Raw genomic sequence first — 19,918 nt, forward strand, 5'->3', positions numbered from 1 at the left:
AATCATAATGACTAATATGTTGGTGAAGATCTGTTGTTATCTATTTATGTTTTATATCCGACGCTATAAATTGAAACAGTTACTATATCAGTGAATTCAAGCGTACAAGCTTACAACTAAAATATGTTTGATTCAATTAAGTTCACGATGTAGACATTTCTATCCGTTTTATAGAAAACGTGTTATTTTTCCTAGGTAAATTTCTCTTTAAGACATATGAATGAAGGCTACCTTACAACGATATTGTTTTAAAAGTTACTGTTATCACGAAAGTACAAATATTTCCAGAAATTCATAAATACCGAATACTTATTATTCTTTTCATTTTAACAAAAATGCAGTAACCGACAGTCTGGAAATTTGACAGGCTGAAGACTGGTTTATAATCTATTAAAGTAGGAGAAAATCTGTTGAACGAGCGGTTGAAGTCCGAATATCCGGATATCTTACATTATTTATTATCAGAGTGACTTCCCCTATGTCAGGTTATAAGCGTTCCGCTGACGTTGATTGTGTTTTGCAGACGACAGAAAATGGAAGAGGGAGAAGAGACCGTCGGAAAACGGTTATTTGGTCATTCAACTATGGTATTAACTGACGTAATTCCTCTTTAATGTTTAAAATGATGCAATGTCATCACTTTTTTCACCCCTGGTGGATGATACTGAACCTATAAATTGTTTAGACCCCTGTGTGTATGCACTTTGTGTAGACCACTAGCTTTAACATACAAGGGAAGGGAGTACGGGCCGGGACGAAGGGACACTGGATTGACATACAAAACGATAAAAAGACGACTGTTTGGCATACTTCTGTCGGTAGAATATTTTATGTTTGATCGCTATAGAAATGCCCCTTTTACCAGCAGTGATCAACATATAATTTATTTTAACGAGTCCTTTATTAGGTTGGGCACAAATCCTCATATGGGTAATAATACTGCCTCTGAGGGATAATTACCACTTTGAGTAATCAATTAGTTACTCAAGTGCAAGGTCATTCTGAAATAGAAACACATTTGATTTATTGTTAAAACAATGGGTCTAACCAGGGACGTATAATACAGATATGTAATATATATGTCCCTGGTCTAACAATGCAAAATCCAAGTACAGGACTTGTGGATTAATTACTGTAACAGGGACCTAACACTCCATACACCGGGTACCTTATATTCCATATACCAGGGAAATAATACCCTTGTGTACCAAGGACTTAATATTCCATATACCAGGGACCTCAAACCCTGTATACCAGGGACTTAATACCCTTGTGTACCAAGGACTTAATATTCCCTATACCTATACCAGGGACCCCAAACCCTGTATACCAGGGACCTAATAATCTATACTACAGACATAATGCACTCGTATACAATAGACCTAATATGCCATCTACCAAGGACGTAATATTCCATGTACCAGAGAGCTTGTATCCTCACATTTCTGGGACCTACTTATCCATATACCATGGAGTTAATACCCTGTATACCAAGGATCGTATTCCCTAGTATACCAGGGACCTAATATTCTATATACCAGGGACCTTTTATCCTGATATACCTGGGTCCTTATATTCTATATACTAGGGGCCTAATAACCTTGTATAACAGGGATATGATATTCCATATGCCAGTGACCTAATATTCCTGACACTAAGGACCTAATATCTAATAAACCAAGGACCTTTCACCCTCATTCACCAGGTACTTAATACTCTCATATACCAGAGACTTTATATTCCATAAACTTAGAACCAAATATAGCATATACCACGGACCTACTACCCTGTATACAGGGACCTAATATCCTCATATACCAGGGACCTAATACCTTGTATACAGGGACCTAATACCTTGTATACAGGGACCTAATACCTTGTATACCAGGGACCTAATACCTTGTATACAGGGACCTAATACCTTGTATACCAGGGACCTAATACCTTGTATACAGGGACCTAATACCTTGTATACCAGGGACCTAATACCTTGTATACAGGGACCTAATACCTTGTATACCAGGGACCTAATACCTTATATACAGGGACCTAATACCTTGTATATCAGGGACCTAATACCTTGTATACAGGGATGTAATACCTTGTATGCTAGGAGCGTAATACCCCTGTATACCAGGGACCTAATACCTTGTATGCTAGGAGCGTAATACCCCTGTATACCAGGGACCTAATACCTTGTATGCTAGGAGCGTAATACCCCTGTATACCAGGGACCTAATACCTTGTATGCTAGGAGTGTAATACCCCCGTATACAGGGACCTAATACCCTCATATACCAGGGACCTACTACCCTGTATACAGGGACCTAATACCCTCGTATACCAGGGACCTAATACCCTCATATACCAGGGACCTACTACCCCATATACAGGGACCTAATACCCTCATATACCAGGGACCTAATACCCTTGTATACAGGGACCTAATACCCTGTATACAGGGACCTAATACCCCGTATACAGGGACCTTATACCCTTGTATACAGGGACCTAATGCCCTTGTATACAGGGACCTAATACCCTTGTATACAGGGACCTCATACCTTGTATACCAGGGACCTAATACCTTGTATACCAGGGACCTAATACCCTTCTATACCAGGGACCTAATACCCCGTTAACCAGGGACCTAATAACCTTGTATACAGGGACCTAATACCCTTGTATACCAGGGACCTAATAACCCCTATACCAGGGACCTAATAACTTGTATGCTAGGGACTTACTACCATTGTATACCAGGAACTTTATATTACATAAACTAGGAACCAGATATATCATTTACCAGGAACTCAGTACCCTTGTATACAGGGACCTAATTCTTTAAAATCCTACTCTTCATTTAAAAAATGATTTTGTATAAACAGTGGGTCTTGTTCATAGAATTGCAAAACTACAGCTTAAAGTAAAATTTCAAAATTCTTGTTACACTATGTTACAAATTCAGCACCATCAGAACGTCATTTCTTAATGTTTAATATATTATTTAAGACTTGCCTTCAGTGTCAACTTGACAAATCATTTTCTTACTTCAAAGAACAAAATACTTGTTTTGAATTAAAAGAAAAACATAACTCTATTTAGGCCTGCTTTTAAGATTTTCGACTTCTCAAAAGTTCCAAACCGAATTTAATAAGATTTTACAGAAACTTCTTCAGCAGAGATTAACAAAAATTGAGAAGTATATGGTTTCCAAATTTGAAATTCTTCTTCTCACCACCCAGATATGGTAGAATCAAAAGCTCTTCATGGATGGAAAGGTCTCAAAGTGTTTTACCAAAATTGTTAATTTCATGACCCCAGGAAGGGGGTTAAAGTTTATTATGATAGTTTATCAAGGAAAAGGACATTTTTGACCATAATTTGTTTAATTTCCATTGGAAATATTCCAAACTTGGTTAGAATTATACGTTTAGAATGATAACTTCATGGTTATGCCCACCTTTAGCCTGTCTAACCCCCAAGGACTGATGGGTGGAGTCAAATTGACTCAAATTTGAAAATCTTCCCAACACCCAAATATGGTGGAATCAAAGGTTCTTCATGGATGGAAGGGTTTACCAAAACAGGGAATTTCGGGGTCTCACATTTCTCTGGTGGAGGTCCAGTTAAAGTTTACAATAGCTTATATAGGAAAATAACATTTTTGAGCAAATGGATTTTTTTGAGTTGGAGATAAAATGTAATCCACATATATGTAAATTTCAGGGTTGTCTATTTCATGACACCTCAAAAGTACAAATGTACTTTAACAGGGATGTAGGTTTCATTGGACCAACATAGTTACAGCTGGTGGTTCAGTCTGGAATGTCTTTAAAAACACCCAAGTTTGATAGATTCAGCTGCTATCAATAGCCATGCATTTCACCTACATGGATAATGATATTACATTGTAAGATGCAGGATCTCAACTTGTCCTCTGGTTGGTTTGATAACATACCAATATATGGTAATTTTATGTATGTTGTACTATGATTGTGATTTTTTTACAAGGATTTCTTTTTTTCCTTGAGATCTCTCATTCTTGTGAAACATAAATATTACATTGTATATCGTATTTGGAAGAGTTATTGCCCTTCGCTATTTTAAGATTTTTCATCTTTTTTCAGAGATTTCTTTTCTCAGTTTTGATATCTTTAAAACTTCATGTGATTTTAATTAACCTGGTCTGAAAGACCGATTTGTTGATGCCATGATGCAGCGACTGCTGTCTTTTTTCATTTATATTCATGAAGGACTGAATAGATTTGAAAAATTTGGTCAGAAGCAATGATAGGGAAATGGGTACCAGATTTGTAGTAATGGTGGTTCTCAGCCATTAGTATTGTGAAGGATTGGGCCCAAAAATTGGAAATCAAGTAAGTTCTTTAAAATCCTTTTGCTGTAGGAATCATTTGATTTTGTCCATATTTTATCTAAATTATCTTAGGATAAAGGGGAATCAACTTTGTATAAACGATTGGTCTCAGCCCCATGGGAATGGGAAGGACAAGGTCCAATAGGGGAAATTAGAGCAAATACTTAAAATTCCTTCTTCTTTGTAAATGCCTGGATTCTCTTCCAATTTGGGGTGAATCATCCTTTGATGAAGGGGGAATGAATAACATGGTAGGAGAGGCACCCCATAAGGGAAATAGACCAATCTTTTAAAAATATTTCACTTTATGTAGGAATGCCAAGATTCTGTCCCAATTTTCTGGAATACCCTTGGATGAAAGGGAATCAGTTTGATATAAATAGTGGGTCTGGTCTCCGAGGGGCTGTAGGAGAGGCCCTAGAAGATAAAATGGGCAAATTCCTTAAAAATCTTTCATCTGAAGCAATACCTGGATTTTAATGTCTCCATTTGGTTTGAAGCATGCTAAGGTGATGGAGAAATAATCTTGTAGGAATGATTCTCAAATTCTTCTTCTTTTGTAGTAATGCCAGGAGCAAATACTCATGTCCTGGTCTGAAGACTAAGATTACAAAAAATAGATACTTCTGTCCTGTTCTTAGGACTGGAACAGACACTCATGTTCTGTTCTGAAGTCTAAATCATATCAGGATACTATGTCCTGATCTGAGAACTAGAACAAACAGTTTGGTCCTGTTCTGAGGACTGGAACAAACAGTTAGGCCCTGTTCTGAGAACTAGAACAAACAGTTTGGTCCTGTTCTGAGGACTAGAACAAACAGTTTGGTCCTGTTCTGAGGACTGGAACAAACAGTTTGGTCCTGTTCTGAGGACTGGAACAAACAGTTCGGTCCCGTTCTGAGGACTGGAACAAACAGTTCGGTCCTGTTCTGAGAACTAGAACAAACAGTTCGGTCCTGTTCTGAGAACTAGAACAAACAGTTTGGTCCTGTTCTGAGAACTAGAACAAACAGTTTGGTCCTGTTCTGAGGACTGGAACAAACAGTTCGGTCCTGTTCTGAGGACTGGAACAAACAGTTTGGTCCTGTTCTGAGAACTAGAACAAACAGTTTGGTCCTGGAATAAGCAGTTAGGACCTGTTCTGAGAACTAGAACAAACAGTTCGGTCCTGTTCTGAGAACTAGAACAAACAGTTCGGTCCTGTTCTGAGGACTGGAACAAACAGTTCGGTCCTGTTCTGAGAACTAGAACAAACAGTTCGGTCCTGTTCTGAGGACTGGAACAAACAGTTTGGTCCTGTTCTGAGGACTGGAACAAACAGTTTGGTCCTGTTCTGGAACAAACAGTTTGGTCCTGTTCTGAGGACTAGAACAAACAGTTTGGTCCTGTTCTGAGAACTAGAACAAACAGTTTGGTCCTGTTCTGAGAACTAGAACAAACAGTTTGGTCCTGTTCTGAGAACTAGAACAAACAGTTTGGTCCTGTTCTGAGAACTAGAACAAACAGTTTGGTCCTGTTCTGAGAACTAGAACAAACAGTTTGGTCCTGTTCTGAGGACTAGAACAAACAGTTTGGTCCTGTTCTGAGAACTAGAACAAACAGTTTGGTCCTGTTCTGAGGACTGGAACAAACAGTTTGGTCCTGTTCTGAGGACTGGAACAAACAGTTTGGTCCTGTTCTGAGGACTGGAACAAACAGTTTGGTCCTGTTCTGAGGACTAGAACAAACAGTTTGGTCCTGTTCTGAGGACTGGAACAAACAGTTTGGTCCTGTTCTGAGGACTGGAACAAACAGTTTGGTCCTGTTCTGAGGACTGGAACAAACAGTTTGGTCCTGTTCTGAGAACTAGAACAAACAGTTTGGTCCTGTTCTGAGAACTAGAACAAACAGTTTGGTCCTGTTCTGAGGACTGGAACAAACAGTTTGGTCCTGTTTTGAGAACTAGAACAAACAGTTTGGTCCTGTTCTGAGAACTAGAACAAACAGTTTGGTCCTGTTCTGAGGACTAGAACAAACAGTTTGGTCCTGTTCTGAGGACTGGAATAAGCAGTTAGGACCTGTTCTGAGAACTAGAACAAACAGTTCAGTCCTGTTCTGAGAACTAGAACAAACAGTTCGGTCCTGTTCTGAGCAGTTTGGTCCTGTTCTGAGGACTGGAACAAACAGTTTGGTCCTGTTCTGAAGACTGGAACAAACAGTTCGGTTCTGTTCTGAGGACTGGAACAAGCAGTTCGGTCCTGTTCTGAGAACTAGAACAAACAGTTTGGTCCTGTTCTGAGGACTGGAACAAACAGTTCGGTCCTGTTCTGAGGACTGGAACAAACAGTTCGGTCCTGTTCTGAGAACTAGAACAAACAGTTTGGTCCTGTTCTGAGGACTGGAACAAACAGTTCGGTCCTGTTCTGAGAACTAGAACAAACAGTTCGGTCCTGTTCTGAGAACTAGAACAAACAGTTCGGTCCTGTTCTGAGGACTGGAACAAACAGTTCGGTCCTGTTCTGAGGACTGGAACAAACAGTTCGGTCCTGTTCTGAGGACTGGAACAAACAGTTCGGTCCTGTTCTGAGGACTGGAACAAACACTTCTGTCCTGTTCTAAGGACTAGAATAATAACAAACATACATGTCATCTGACAATAAGAACTTATCTTTGTTCAATAAATCTAGGTATTAGGTTTGAAAAGTAATTGTATGTTCCAGGATAGTTACAGATGTTGTTTCTTACTATTTTCAGAAAAAAGTGTGTGACTTTGGTAAAGTGACAGGAACCTTCCACTTGTGGCATAAAAAGGTGAGTTTTGAACCTAATTAATTTTTGGAATTAATCGTTGGTTAATAGAAAACAATTGTCCTGGTTCAATCTCCAACACTACTTGTCATTGGAACTTCATACTTGGGATATGTGTTCAAATTGGTGACTGTTTTTGATTGGACAGTTAAGATATGTTATTAATTTGTAAATTGATATCAAAGGTAATTATGTATAATATACAAATACATATGAATACAGACAGACATAAAAGTCTGGGAGAAGGGGTTAATGGTTACATCTATATGTGACCAACTCATTTAATATTTATTGATATGAAAAGTGATATCAAAAGTCAGAGGTCACCACATTCCTAAGCCATTTTTCTTTTATTACTCAATAACAATTTTTCATTGTCATGTCTTCTAACAGTCTTCAGTTATGACTTTAACACCTGAAAGTAAAAAATTACCTTTAAATCACTTGTGTCTATCCCTATCAGTAATATCAAATATCAGCAGGTTATACTCTCAGTTATAAATGTCCTGAGGTTGTATATATGGGTTTATAACATTTACACCTAAATTTACTGAAAAATGATTCGTAGATTCATCCTTTCCCCTACATCAGTCCCAACATTGCCTCTGATGTTATTTTACTTCCCCAATTCTCACGAGTACAATTACTGAAATACCAGATTTGTTGTTCATTACAAACACTATTACTATTATACAAGGCTACCACAATGTACTCTGTGAGAGATTGTGAAATGTACCATGTCAAATCTATATCAACATTATTATGTCACTCAAACTTACAGATATATATATAATTTTCATATTTTATGAGATTTTTTTGTTTTGATAGCTACAAATTTATTTCACAAATATCATTGGATTTTTTTTCAGGATTTCATATCATGGCAACACCCATCAGTCAATCCGCTTTCCGTCCTAAAGGCCAGTCTACCTGTAGTGACCACAAAGGGAGGCGCTTGGATCTTTACTGTGAGAAATGTGATCAACTCATCTGCCTTACATGTTTGTCAACAACTCACAGAAGTCACCCTCTTTGTGAACTCAGTGAAATTACTCCTCAAAAGAAACAAGAAATTACAAACTTTATCAACAAAACAGAACAAAATGACCTGGTAGAAGTCAGGGAATATATAACTTCTGCTGATTCATTACTCAAAGACAATACCAGTCATTTTGAAAAACTTTCACAGCAACTAAAAAATCAAACAGATCAACTAAAACATGAACTCGATCTATTTACAGCACAGACACTCTCAGTGTATAAACAGATGGAAGAGGACAACACCAGGATGATACAGAAATACAAACAAGAACTGGAGATGTACAACAGACAGCTGAAACAACAACTACAGGAATGTAAGGTGACTCTACAACGTGGTTCTCACCTGGACATCTATGACACAGATATACATTCCTCATTACATCTCCCTGTCAAACCTGTCCTGGGTACGGTCATCTTCACACCTAACACAAATCCACAACATCATCTACAACAGGCCGTAGGGACGATTATCACCTCAGGTCAAACAACTGACCAGGATCGGTCAATCTCAGTATCACATGACCAGGGACAATCCTCTAAACAACAACAAACAGGAGTAAAAGGGAAGAAAGCAGTGATAAGTAAAGCACTACTGTCAGAGACCAAAGTGGTGAAGGAGTGGGAGTCTCCATGTTACATTGGGTCTATATGTCCCACCACTGATGGTCAGGTGTGGACCTGGGATTACAGTGATACATTAACTCTCCTTAACAGGGAGGGTGAAGTAGTACAGAAGGTCACACACACGGCTAACATCACTGACATCAGTCTATCACCCACAACACACACACTGTGGGTCTGTGACAGTAAAAACAACATCATGGAGCTGGTATCAGGACGACTTACAAACAAATTCAGAACCAAGGAGAGACCCCAGTGTATATGTGTTACAGCCAGTAACCATATCATTGTGGGGATGAAGAAACACATCTGTAAATTTACTACACAAGGTCAAATGGTACTCACTACAATGGCTGTAGGGACTGGGAAACCATTAGTGTATACACCATACAGGATGTCAGAGTGTCCAGTAACTCACAATGTCACAGTGATTGATTTCAACGATGTGAGTGACGGTGGTGATGGAAACGGACGTGTTGTTGTCATGGATACTGACTTCCAGGAAGTGTTTGTATATAGAGGTGACATCCCCAGTACATATAAACAAACACCACAAACAGGACGTGTAACATTTGACCCCTATGGTGTGGTGTATGACAGTGTGGGGAACCTCATCATAGGGGACTTTAACAACCGTAGGGTCCTACTCCTCAGTGGAGGTGGTGAGTTCCTCAGGATCATATACACAGACAGAGTGGGGACAGAGGCTGTAGGTATAGACAGGGAGGATGTTCTGTGGGTAGTGTTTGGGTATAACAATGTAAAACTACTACAGTACAGTGTGTAACAGTACTACTACAGTACGGTGTGTAACAGTACTACTACAGTACAGTGTGTAACAGTACTACTACAGTACTACAGTACTACTACGGTGTGTAACAGTACTACTACAGTACAGTGTGTAACAGTACTACTACAGTACAGTGTGTAACAGTACTACTACAGTACAGTGTGTAACAGTACTACTACAGTACAGTGTGTGACAGTACTACTACAGACAGAACTAGACAGATATATGTTATTCTAGTGAGTTACCCTGGTAACAAACTTTGTAAATAATATTTACATGTGACAAGAACAATACCGTTTAAATGAATGATGCTCGTCAGCAAAATGTATTGGTGTCACCACCCACATCGTTCCCTTTGTAAACTACATCTGTATGTAAAATCAGTATAAAATTCACTTTAATGTGTTAAAACTTTGTCTTCCTTTTTTTCTTTCTGATTGCAGTTAAAATCAGTATAAAGTTATGTTGTGTATTTAGAGGTGACCAATGTCTTATAATGTACATGTATACTGTATCCCTATCTGTGCATAGTGTGTTTTGTATATTTGTCATTATATCAGCAATAAAATACTTTGAAATTATATTGGTGTTTTAATTTTATTGTTGATGTTTTTCTGTTATAAATTTGTAAAAAAAAATCCGGAATGTGATTTAACAGGATGTCAGAGTACTCTGGGCTCCTATTTAACAAAGTGTCTGGATACTTAAGGGTCTGACAATACAGGATACTTGAATGCTCACGTATTTACGCAAATTTGACGATCGAGGAGATGAGATCATCTGTCGGTCTGGTGTACATGCCCCATATTTTCTATGTGTGTCACAAATACCATTTCGGGGATTCTTTTTAAAAGCAAGGATTCACAAAATTTGACAGAATTTCGCCAATTATCGTTGATCGTTTTTCTGACGGGTTACAATGTATCAAAAGTGTTTTGGGATCTCGCATGAAATATGAATACGTAAAAAAAAAACATTGATATATTTTAAAAATATGTGTGTAAGATGTGAGATACCAGGTTGTTTGAAAATATTATTACTTTTTCATTGCCTGTATCATATTGATGTGACACAATATCAAAATACCAATAGTTTATACGACAAATTCCCGTGGTTCCCTGGTGTCACGTGTTATCATAATACCGCTAGATGTCTCTACACCTCCATGTGTTTGCCCGGTCTCGCATATCATAATACCTCTAATTGTCTCTACACGTCCCTGTGTTTCCCCGGTGACGTATATCATAATAGCATTAGATTTCTCCACCCACAAATCCCTATGCTTCGCCGGTATGGCGTAATATCATGATACCAATAGTTCACACGACAAATCCTACTGAATCACCGAATGGACATAATGTCAGGACACCGTTTCACGACTCCCCAAGTCCCTGTGATTCCCCGATGTCATTTATAATAATACCATGAAATGTCTCCACACGTCCGTTTGATTTCCCGGTCTTACATATCGTAATATCGTTAGATGTCTCCACACGCCCTTGTATTCCTCGATCTCACATATCATTTTACCGCTGGATGACTCCACAAGTCCCTGTGATTCGCCGGTGTGATAAAATATCATGATACCATTAGTTCACACGACAAGTCATACCAAATCCCCGATTTGACCTTATATCTGAACAACGTTCCAGGACTCCCCAAGCCCCAGTGACTCCCCGGTGTTACATATCATTATACCGTTAAATGTCTTCACAAGTCCCTGTGATTGCCCTGTCTCACTATACCGTTAAATGTCTTCACAAGTCCCTGTGATTGCCCTGTCTCACTATACCGTTAAATGTCTTCACAAGTCCCTGTGATTGCCCTGTCTCACTATACCGTTAAATGTCTTCACAAGTCTCACTATGATTCACAAGTCCCTGTCTCACTATACCGTTAAATGTCTTCACAAGTCCCTGTGATTGCCCTGTCTCACTATACCGTTAAATGTCTTCACAAGTCCCTGTGATTGCCCTGTCTCACTATACCGTTAAATGTCTTCACAAGTCCCTGTGATTGCCCTGTCTCACTATACCGTTAAATGTCTTCACAAGTCCCTGTGATTGCCCTGTCTCACTATACCGTTAAATGTCTTCACAAGTCCCTGTGATTGCCCTGTCTCACTATACCGTTAAATGTCTTCACAAGTCCCTGTGATTGCCCTGTCTCACTATACCGTTAAATGTCTTCACAAGTCCCTGTGATTGCCCTGTCTCACTATACCGTTAAATGTCTTCACAAGTCCCTGTGATTGCCCATACTCACTATACCGTTAAATGTCTTCACAAGTCCCTGTGATTGCCCTGTCTCACTATACCGTTAAATGTCTTCACAAGTCCCTGTGATTGCCCTGTCTCACTATACCGTTAAATGTCTTCACAAGTCCCTGTGATTGCCCTGTCTCACTATACCGTTAAATGTCTTCACAAGTCCCTGTGATTGCCCTGTCTCACTATACCGTTAAATGTCTTCACAAGTCCCTGTGATTGCCCTGTCTCACTATACCGTTAAATGTCTTCACAAGTCCCTGTGATTGCCCTGTCTCACTATACCGTTAAATGTCTTCACAAGTCCCTGTGATTGCCCTGTCTCACTATACCGTTAAATGATTGCCCTGTCTCACTATACCGTTAACTGTCTTCACAAGTCCCTGTGATTGCCCTGTCTCACTATACCGTTAAATGTCTTCACAAGTCCCTGTGATTGCCCTGTCTCACTATACCGTTAAATGTCTTCACAAGTCCCTGTGATTGCCCTGTCTCACTATACCGTTAAATGTCTTCACAAGTCCCTGTGATTGCCCTGTCTCACTATACCGTTAAATGTCTTCACAAGTCCCTGTGATTCGCAAGTCCCTGTGATTCTCACTATACCGTTAAATGTCTTCACAAGTCCCTGTGATTGCCCTGTCTCACTATACCGTTAAATGTCTTCACAAGTCCCTGTGATTGCCCTGTCTCACTATTACCGTTAAATGTCTTCACAAGTCCCTGTGATTGCCCTGTCTCACTATACCGTTAAATGTCTTCACAAGTCCCTGTGATTGCCCTGTCTCACTATACCGTTAAATGTCTTCACAAGTCCCTGTGATTGCCCTGTCTCACTATACCGTTAAATGTCTTCACAAGTCCCTGTGATTGCCCTGTCTCACTATACCGTTAAATGTCTTCACAAGTCCCTGTGATTGCCCTGTCTCACTATACCGTTAAATGTCTTCACAAGTCCCTGTGATTGCCCTGTCTCACTATACGGTAAATGTATCACAAGTCCCTGTGATACCAAAATATAAATGTATTCCCAAATCCGTGTGACTTCCCGGTCTCACATATATTACCGTTAGATGTTTCCCTAACTCCCTGTGGTTCCCCAGTCTCGCATATTAATATACCGCTACATGACTCCACAACTCCCTGTGATTCGCCGGTGTGACATATCATAATATCGTTTAATATCACCTCAAGCTTCTTTGATTCTTTGGTATCAATCATCAGAATACCGATACATTACTCCACAAGTCGCTGATTCCTCAGTCTCACATGTCATAATATCGTTACATGTTTCCCCAAGTCCCTGTGATCCCCCAGTGTCACATGTCATGATATAGATGGATGTAATTAAAAGTCCCATTAATTCCCGATGTCACATATCGGAATACCGCTAGATGTCTCCCCAAGTCCCTGTGATTCCCGGGTCTCACATATCATATTATCGTTAGATTTCTCCACACACCCCTGTGAATCCTCGATCTCACATATTATTATTCCGTTAGAAATCTCCACAAATCTCTGTGGTACCTCAGTCTCATATATATAGTAATATCGTTTAATATATCATCAAGTCACTGTGATTATTCGGTATCATATCACATTAGAATACCGATAGATTCCTCAATAAGTCGCTGTTATTCCTCAGTCTCGCATATTATAATATATCGTTTCATGTCTCCCCAAGTCCCTGTGATTCCCACGGTCTCGCATATCATACCATCATATTTCTCAACAAGTCCCTGTGATTACCCGGTTTCACACATCCCAAAACCCGGTATATGTCTCCACATGTGTCTGTGAATCCACAGTCTCACATATCATAATATCGTTAAATGTCTCCACAAGTCCCTATGATCCCCCTTTCTCATATATCATAATACCGCTAGATGTCTCCAAAAGTCCCTAAGATTCTCCGGTGTCATATCATGACGTCGCTAGGTGACTCCACAAGTCCCACTGTCTCCCCCGGTCTCGCATATCGTTATATCGTTAGATGTCTCCGCAAGTCCCTGCAATTCCCAGGTGTCATTTATTATAGTACCATTAGATGTCTCCACACGCGTCTGTGATTCCCCGCTGCATTTATTACAATACCGTTAGATGTCTCCACAAGTCCCTGTGATTCCCCGTTGTCATTTATCATAATACCATTAGATATCTTCACACGTCACTTTGATTTCACGTTCTCACAAAGCGTGATACCGTTAGTTGTCTGAACACCTCCCTGTGATCCCTCAGTCTCACATTTCATATCATTGTTAAATGTCTCCACAAGTCCCTGTGATCCCTAATAACCCACTGGTGATCTCACATATGTGTATAACCGTAGTGGTGACACGTGTAGATCAGTGGTGACAATATTGTGTAGTAACGTCGTGACACTATTGTATAGTAACCATCAGTGGTGACACTATTGTGAAGTGACCGTCCGTGTTGACACTATTGTGTAGTAACCGTCAGTGGTTACAATATTGTGTAGTAACCGTCAGTGGTGACACTATTGTGTATTAACCGTCAGTGGTGACACTATTGTGTAGTAACCGTCAGTGGTGACACTATTGTGTAGTAACCGTCAGTGGTGACACTATTGTGTAGTAACCGTCAGTGGTGACACTATTGTGTAGTAACCGTCAGTGGTGACACAATCGTGTAGTAACCGTCAGTGGTGACACTATCGTGTAGTAACCGTCAGTGGTGACACTAATGTGTAGTAACCGTCAGTGGTGACACTAATGTGTAGTAACCGTCAGTGGTGACACAATCGTGTAGTAACCGTCAGTGGTGACACTATTGTGTAGTAACCGTCAGTGGTGACACTATTGTGTAGTAACCGTCAGTGGTGACACTATTGTGTAGTAACCGTCAGTGGTGACACTATTGTGTAGTAACCGTCAGTGGTGACACTATCGTGTAGTACCCGTCAGTGGTGACACTATTGTGTAGTACCCGTCAGTGGTGACACTATTGTGTAGTAACCGTCAGTGGTGACACTATTGTGTAGTAACCGTCAGTGGTGACACTATTGTGTAGTAACCGTCAGTGGTGACACTATTGTGTAGTAACCGTCAGTGGTGACACTATTGTGTAGTAACCGTCAGTGGTGACACTATTGTGTAGTAACCGTCAGTGGTGACACTATTGTGTAGTAACCGTCAGTGGTGACACTATTGTGTAGTAACCGTCAGTGGTGACACTATTGTGTAGTAACCGTCAGTGGTGACACTATTGTGTAGTAACCGTCAGTGATGACACTATTGTGTAGTAACCGTCAGTGGTGAAACTATTGTGTAATAACCGTCAGTGGTGACACTATCGTGTAGTACCCGTCAGTGGTGACACTATTGTGTAGTAACCGTCAGTGGTGACACTATTGTGTAGTAACCGTCAGTGGTGACACTATTGTGTAGTAACCGTCAGTGGTGACACTATTGTGTAGTAACCGTCAGTGGTGACACTATTGTGCAGTAACCGTCAGTGGTGACACTATCGGGTAGTAACCGTCAGTGGTGACACTATTGTGTAATAACCGTCAGTGGTGACACTATTGTGTAGTAACCGTCAGTGGTGACACTATTGTGTAATAACCGTCAGTGGTGACACTATTGTGTAGTAACCGTCAGTGGTGAAACTATTGTGTAATAACCGTCAGTGGTGACACTATCGTGTAGTACCCGTCAGTGGTGACACTATTGTGTAGTAACCGTCAGTGGTGACACTATTGTGTAATAACCGTCAGTGGTGACACTATTGTGTAGTAACCGTCAGTGGTGACACTATTGTGTAATAACCGTCAGTGGTTTGGTCTTGAATCGCTCGACTGTCGTCCTCTGAACTTGCAGGATAGAATACTTCCCCTGTTGAATAAGCCACAGAAAAAATTGTTATATCCTTTAGTTGGATGTTTCCAGGATTCTGATAGAGACTTCCACAATAGATGGGCAGTTATACACAAATGTGTTGAAGATATAGAGACAAATGAGCTAAGGTCAGGGACGTTTGTAGCTGCAGTGGATAGTTTAAAGACATTGACGATGGACCCAAGTACAGACGAGAGATATGTTACAGCTCTTGAAAACATAAAAGATAAACGTATAGGTGGAATGTATAACTGAGATAATTTTTCATCAAACATTAAATTATATGAAATTTAAAAAGTAGTGCAAACATGAAAAAAGACATTTTTCTGCTAACGGGTGTGAAATGTTTTACTCTGCACTTATTAGATAAAGATATAACTTCCGTCATTTGTCAGCTGTCCATCCTACATCAGGGACGTCTAGTGCTTGCGTCCCAGCCTTCATCAAGCTGTAATTCACCCATAGGTCTGTTTATAATTCCTTCTTATGGCTGTACTAAAAACCGATTTTTATCAAAACTGTTTAGAATTTTGACATAACATTGGATCTTCTTCAAACATTGTAACAGGTATCTCCAGTGATTTAAGAGATGATGCTGTGCCATAAGGGGTGATGTCACTGTTGTGAGGGGTGATGTTAGTGCCATAAGGGGAGATGTCGCTGTTGTGAGGGGTGATGTTGGTGCCATAAGGGGTGATGTCACTGTTGTTAGGGGTGATGTTGGTGGCAGGAGGTGTGATGTCATTGTTGTGAGGAGTGATGTCACTGTTGTGAGGGGTGAATTTGGTGCCATGAGGGGTGATGTCACTGTTGTGAGGAGTGATGTTGGTGACAGGAGGTGTGATGTCACTGTTGTGAGGAGTGATGTCACTGTTGTGAGGGGTGAAATTGGTGCCATGAGGGGCGATGTCACTGTTGTGAGGGGTGATGTTAGTGCCATAAGGGGAGATGTCACTGTTGTGAGGGGTGATGTTGGTGCCATGAGGGGTGATGTCACTGTTGTTAGGGGTGATGTTGGTGGCAGGAGGTGTGATGTCATTGTTGTGAGGAGTGATGTCACTGTTGTGAGGGGTGAATTTGGTGCCATGAGGAGTGATGTCACTGTTGTGAGGAGTGATGTTGGTGACAGGAGGTGTGATGTCACTGTTGTGAGGAGTGATGTCGCTGTTGTGAGGGGTGATGTTGGTGCCATAAGGGGTGATGTCACTGTTGTGACGGGTGTTGTTGGTGACAGGAGGTGTGATGTCACTGTTGTGAGGGGTGATGTTGGTGCCATGAGGGAGGATGCCACTGTTGTGAGTGGTGATGTTGGTGCCATGAGGGGTAATGTCACTGTGTGAGGGGTGATGTTGGTGCCATGAGGGGTAATGTCACTGTGTGATGGGTGATGTTGGAGCCATGAGGTGTGATGTCCCTGTTGTGAGGGTTGATGTTGGTGCCAGGAAGGGTGATGTCACTGTTGTGAGGGGTGATGTTGGTGCCATGAGGTGTGATTTCACTGTTGTTAGGGGTGATGGTGGTGCCATGAGGTGTGATGTCACTGTTGTGAGGGGTGAATTTGGTGCCATGAGGGGTGATGTCACTGTTGTGAGGCGTGATGTCACTGTTGTGAGGGGTGATGTTGGTGCCATGAGGTGTGATGTCACTGTGAGATGGGTGATGTTGGTGCCATGAGGTGTGATGTTACTGTTGGTGCCATGAGATGTGATGTCACTGTTGTGAGGCGTGATGTTGGTGCCATGAGGGGTGATGTCACTTTTGTGAGGGGTGGTATCACTGTTGTGAGGGGTGATGTTGGTGCGATGAGGGGTGATGTCACTGTTGTGAAGGGTGATGTCACTGTTGTGAGGCGTGATGTTGGTGCCATGAGGGGGTGATGTCACTGTGTGATGGGTGATGTTGGTGCCATGAGGTGTGATGTCACTGTTGTGAGGGTTGATGTCGGTGCCATGAGGTGTGATGTCACTGTTGTGAGGGGTGATGTTGGTGCCGTGAGGTGTGATGTCACTGTTTTGAGGGGTGATGTTGGTGCCATGAGGGGTGATGTCACTGTTGTGAGGCGTGATGTTGATGCCATGAGGGGTGATGTCACTGTTGTGAGGGGTGAATATGGTGCCATGGGGGTGATGTCACTGTTGTGGGGCGTGATGTCACTGTTGTGAGGAGTGATGTTGGTGACAGGAGGTGTGATGTCACCGTTGTGAGGGGTGAATTTGGTGCCATGAGGGGTGATGTCACTGTTGTGGGGCGTGATGTCACTGTTGTGAGGCGTGATGTTGGTGCCATGCGTTGTGATGTCACTGTTGTGAGGGGTGATGTTGGTGCCATGAGGGAGGATGCCACTGTTGTGAGGGGTGATGTCACTGCTGTGAGGGGTGATGTTGGTGCCAGGAGGGGTGATGTCATTGTTGTGAGGAGTGATGTTGGTGCCATGAGGGGTGATGTCACTGTTGTGAGGGTTGATGTTGGTGTCATAAGGGGTGATGTCACTGTTTCGAGCCGTGATGTTGGTGCCATGAGGTGTGATGTCACTGCTGTGAGGGGTGAACTTGGTGCCATGAGATGAGATGTCAATGATGTGAGGGGTGATGTTGGTGCCATGAGGTGTGATGTCCCTGTTGTGAGGGGTGATGTTGGTGCCAGGAGGGGTGATGTCATTGTTGTGAGGCGTGATGTTGGTGCCATGAGGGGTGATGTCACTGTTGTGAGGGTTATGTTTGTGGGGGTGATGTCACTGTTTCGAGGCGTGATGTTGGTGCCATGAGGTGTGATGTCACTCCTGTGAGGGATGATGTTGGTGCCATAAGGGGTGATGTCACTGTTGTGAGGTGTGGTATCACTGTTGTGATGGGTGATGTTGGTACCATTAGGGGTGATGCCACTGTTGTGAGGGGGGAGTCACTGTTTTGAGGGGTGATGTTGGTGCCATGAGGTGTGATCTTACTGTTGTGAGGATTGATGTTGGTGCCATGAGGTGTGATTTCACTGTTGTTAGGGGTGATGGTGGTGCCATGAGGTGTGATGTCACTGTTGTTAGGGGTGATGGTGGTGCCATGAGGTGTGATGTCCCTGTTGTGAGGGGTGATGTTGGTGCCAGGAGGGGTGATGTCATTGTTGTGAGGCGTGATGTTGGTGCCATGAGGGGTGATGTCACTGTTGTGAGGGTTGATGTTGGTGCCATAAGGGGTGATGTCACTGTTTCGAGCCGTGATGTTGGTGCCATGAGGTGTGATGTCACTCCTGTGAGGGATGATGTTGGTGCCATAAGGGGTGATGTCACTGTTGTGAGGTGTGGTATCACTGTTGTGATGGGTGATGTTGGTACCATTAGGGGTGATGCCACTGTTGTGAGGGGGGAGTCACTGTTTTGAGGGGTGATGTTGGTGCCATGAGGTGTGATCTTACTGTTGTGAGGATTGATGTTGGTGCCATGAGGTGTGATTTCACTGTTGTTAGGGGTGATGGTGGTGCCATGAGGTGTGATGTCACTGTTGTTAGGGGTGATGGTGGTGCCATGAGGGGTGATGTCACTGTTGTGAGGGGTGATGTTGGTTTCGTGCTGTGTGTTGTCACTGTTTGGTAGGGTGATGTTGGTGCCATGAGGGGTGATGTCACTGTTGTGAGGGGTGATGTTGGTGCCATAAGGGGTGATGTCACACGTGAGAACGCAAATCAAAGTGACAACAGGAGTGATGTCACTCCTGTGAGGGATGATGTTGGTGCCATAAGGGGTGATGTCACTGTTGTTGTGGTAGGGGTGATCACTGTTGTGATGGGTGATGTTGTGATGTCACTGTTGTGAGTGGTGTGATGTCACTGTTGTGAGGGGTGATGTTGGTGCCATGAGGTGTGATGTCACTGTTGTGAGGGGTGATGTTGTTGTGAGGTGTGATGTCACTGTTGTGAGGGGTGATGTTGGTGCCATGAGGTGTGATGTCACTGTTGTGAGGGGTGATGTTGGTGCCATGAGGTGTGATGTCACTGTTGTGAGGGGTGATGTTGGTGCCATGAGGGGTGATGTCACTGTTGTGAGGAGTGATGTTGGTGACAGGAGGTGTGATGTCACTGTTGTGAGGGGTGATGTTGGTGCCAGGAGGTGTGATGTCACTGTTGTGAGGGGTGATGTTGGTGCCATGAGGTGTGATGTCACTGTGTGATGGGTGATGTTGGTGCCATG

The 19,918-nt window shown here is 42.0% G+C and overlaps 1 protein-coding gene across 1 annotated transcript; it reads left to right on the top strand.

Moving 5' to 3' along the window:
• Positions 1-560: 560 nt before the first annotated feature.
• LOC132544149 (uncharacterized) lies at positions 561-9,666 on the top strand. The gene is made up of 3 exons (XM_060207753.1): positions 561-587; positions 7,112-7,168; positions 8,035-9,666. The coding sequence occupies exon 3, from the start codon at positions 8,046-8,048 to the stop codon at positions 9,612-9,614; it is 1,569 nt and encodes a 522-aa protein (XP_060063736.1). The 5' UTR covers positions 561-587; positions 7,112-7,168; positions 8,035-8,045; the 3' UTR covers positions 9,615-9,666.
• Positions 9,667-19,918: the final 10,252 nt, after the last annotated feature.

The sequence above is a fragment of the Ylistrum balloti genome, unplaced genomic scaffold, assembly GCF_031769215.1.
Source record: "Ylistrum balloti isolate Yb309-2 unplaced genomic scaffold, AGI_CSIRO_Ybal_v1 Utg369560, whole genome shotgun sequence".
NCBI lineage: Eukaryota > Metazoa > Mollusca > Bivalvia > Pectinida > Pectinidae > Ylistrum > Ylistrum balloti.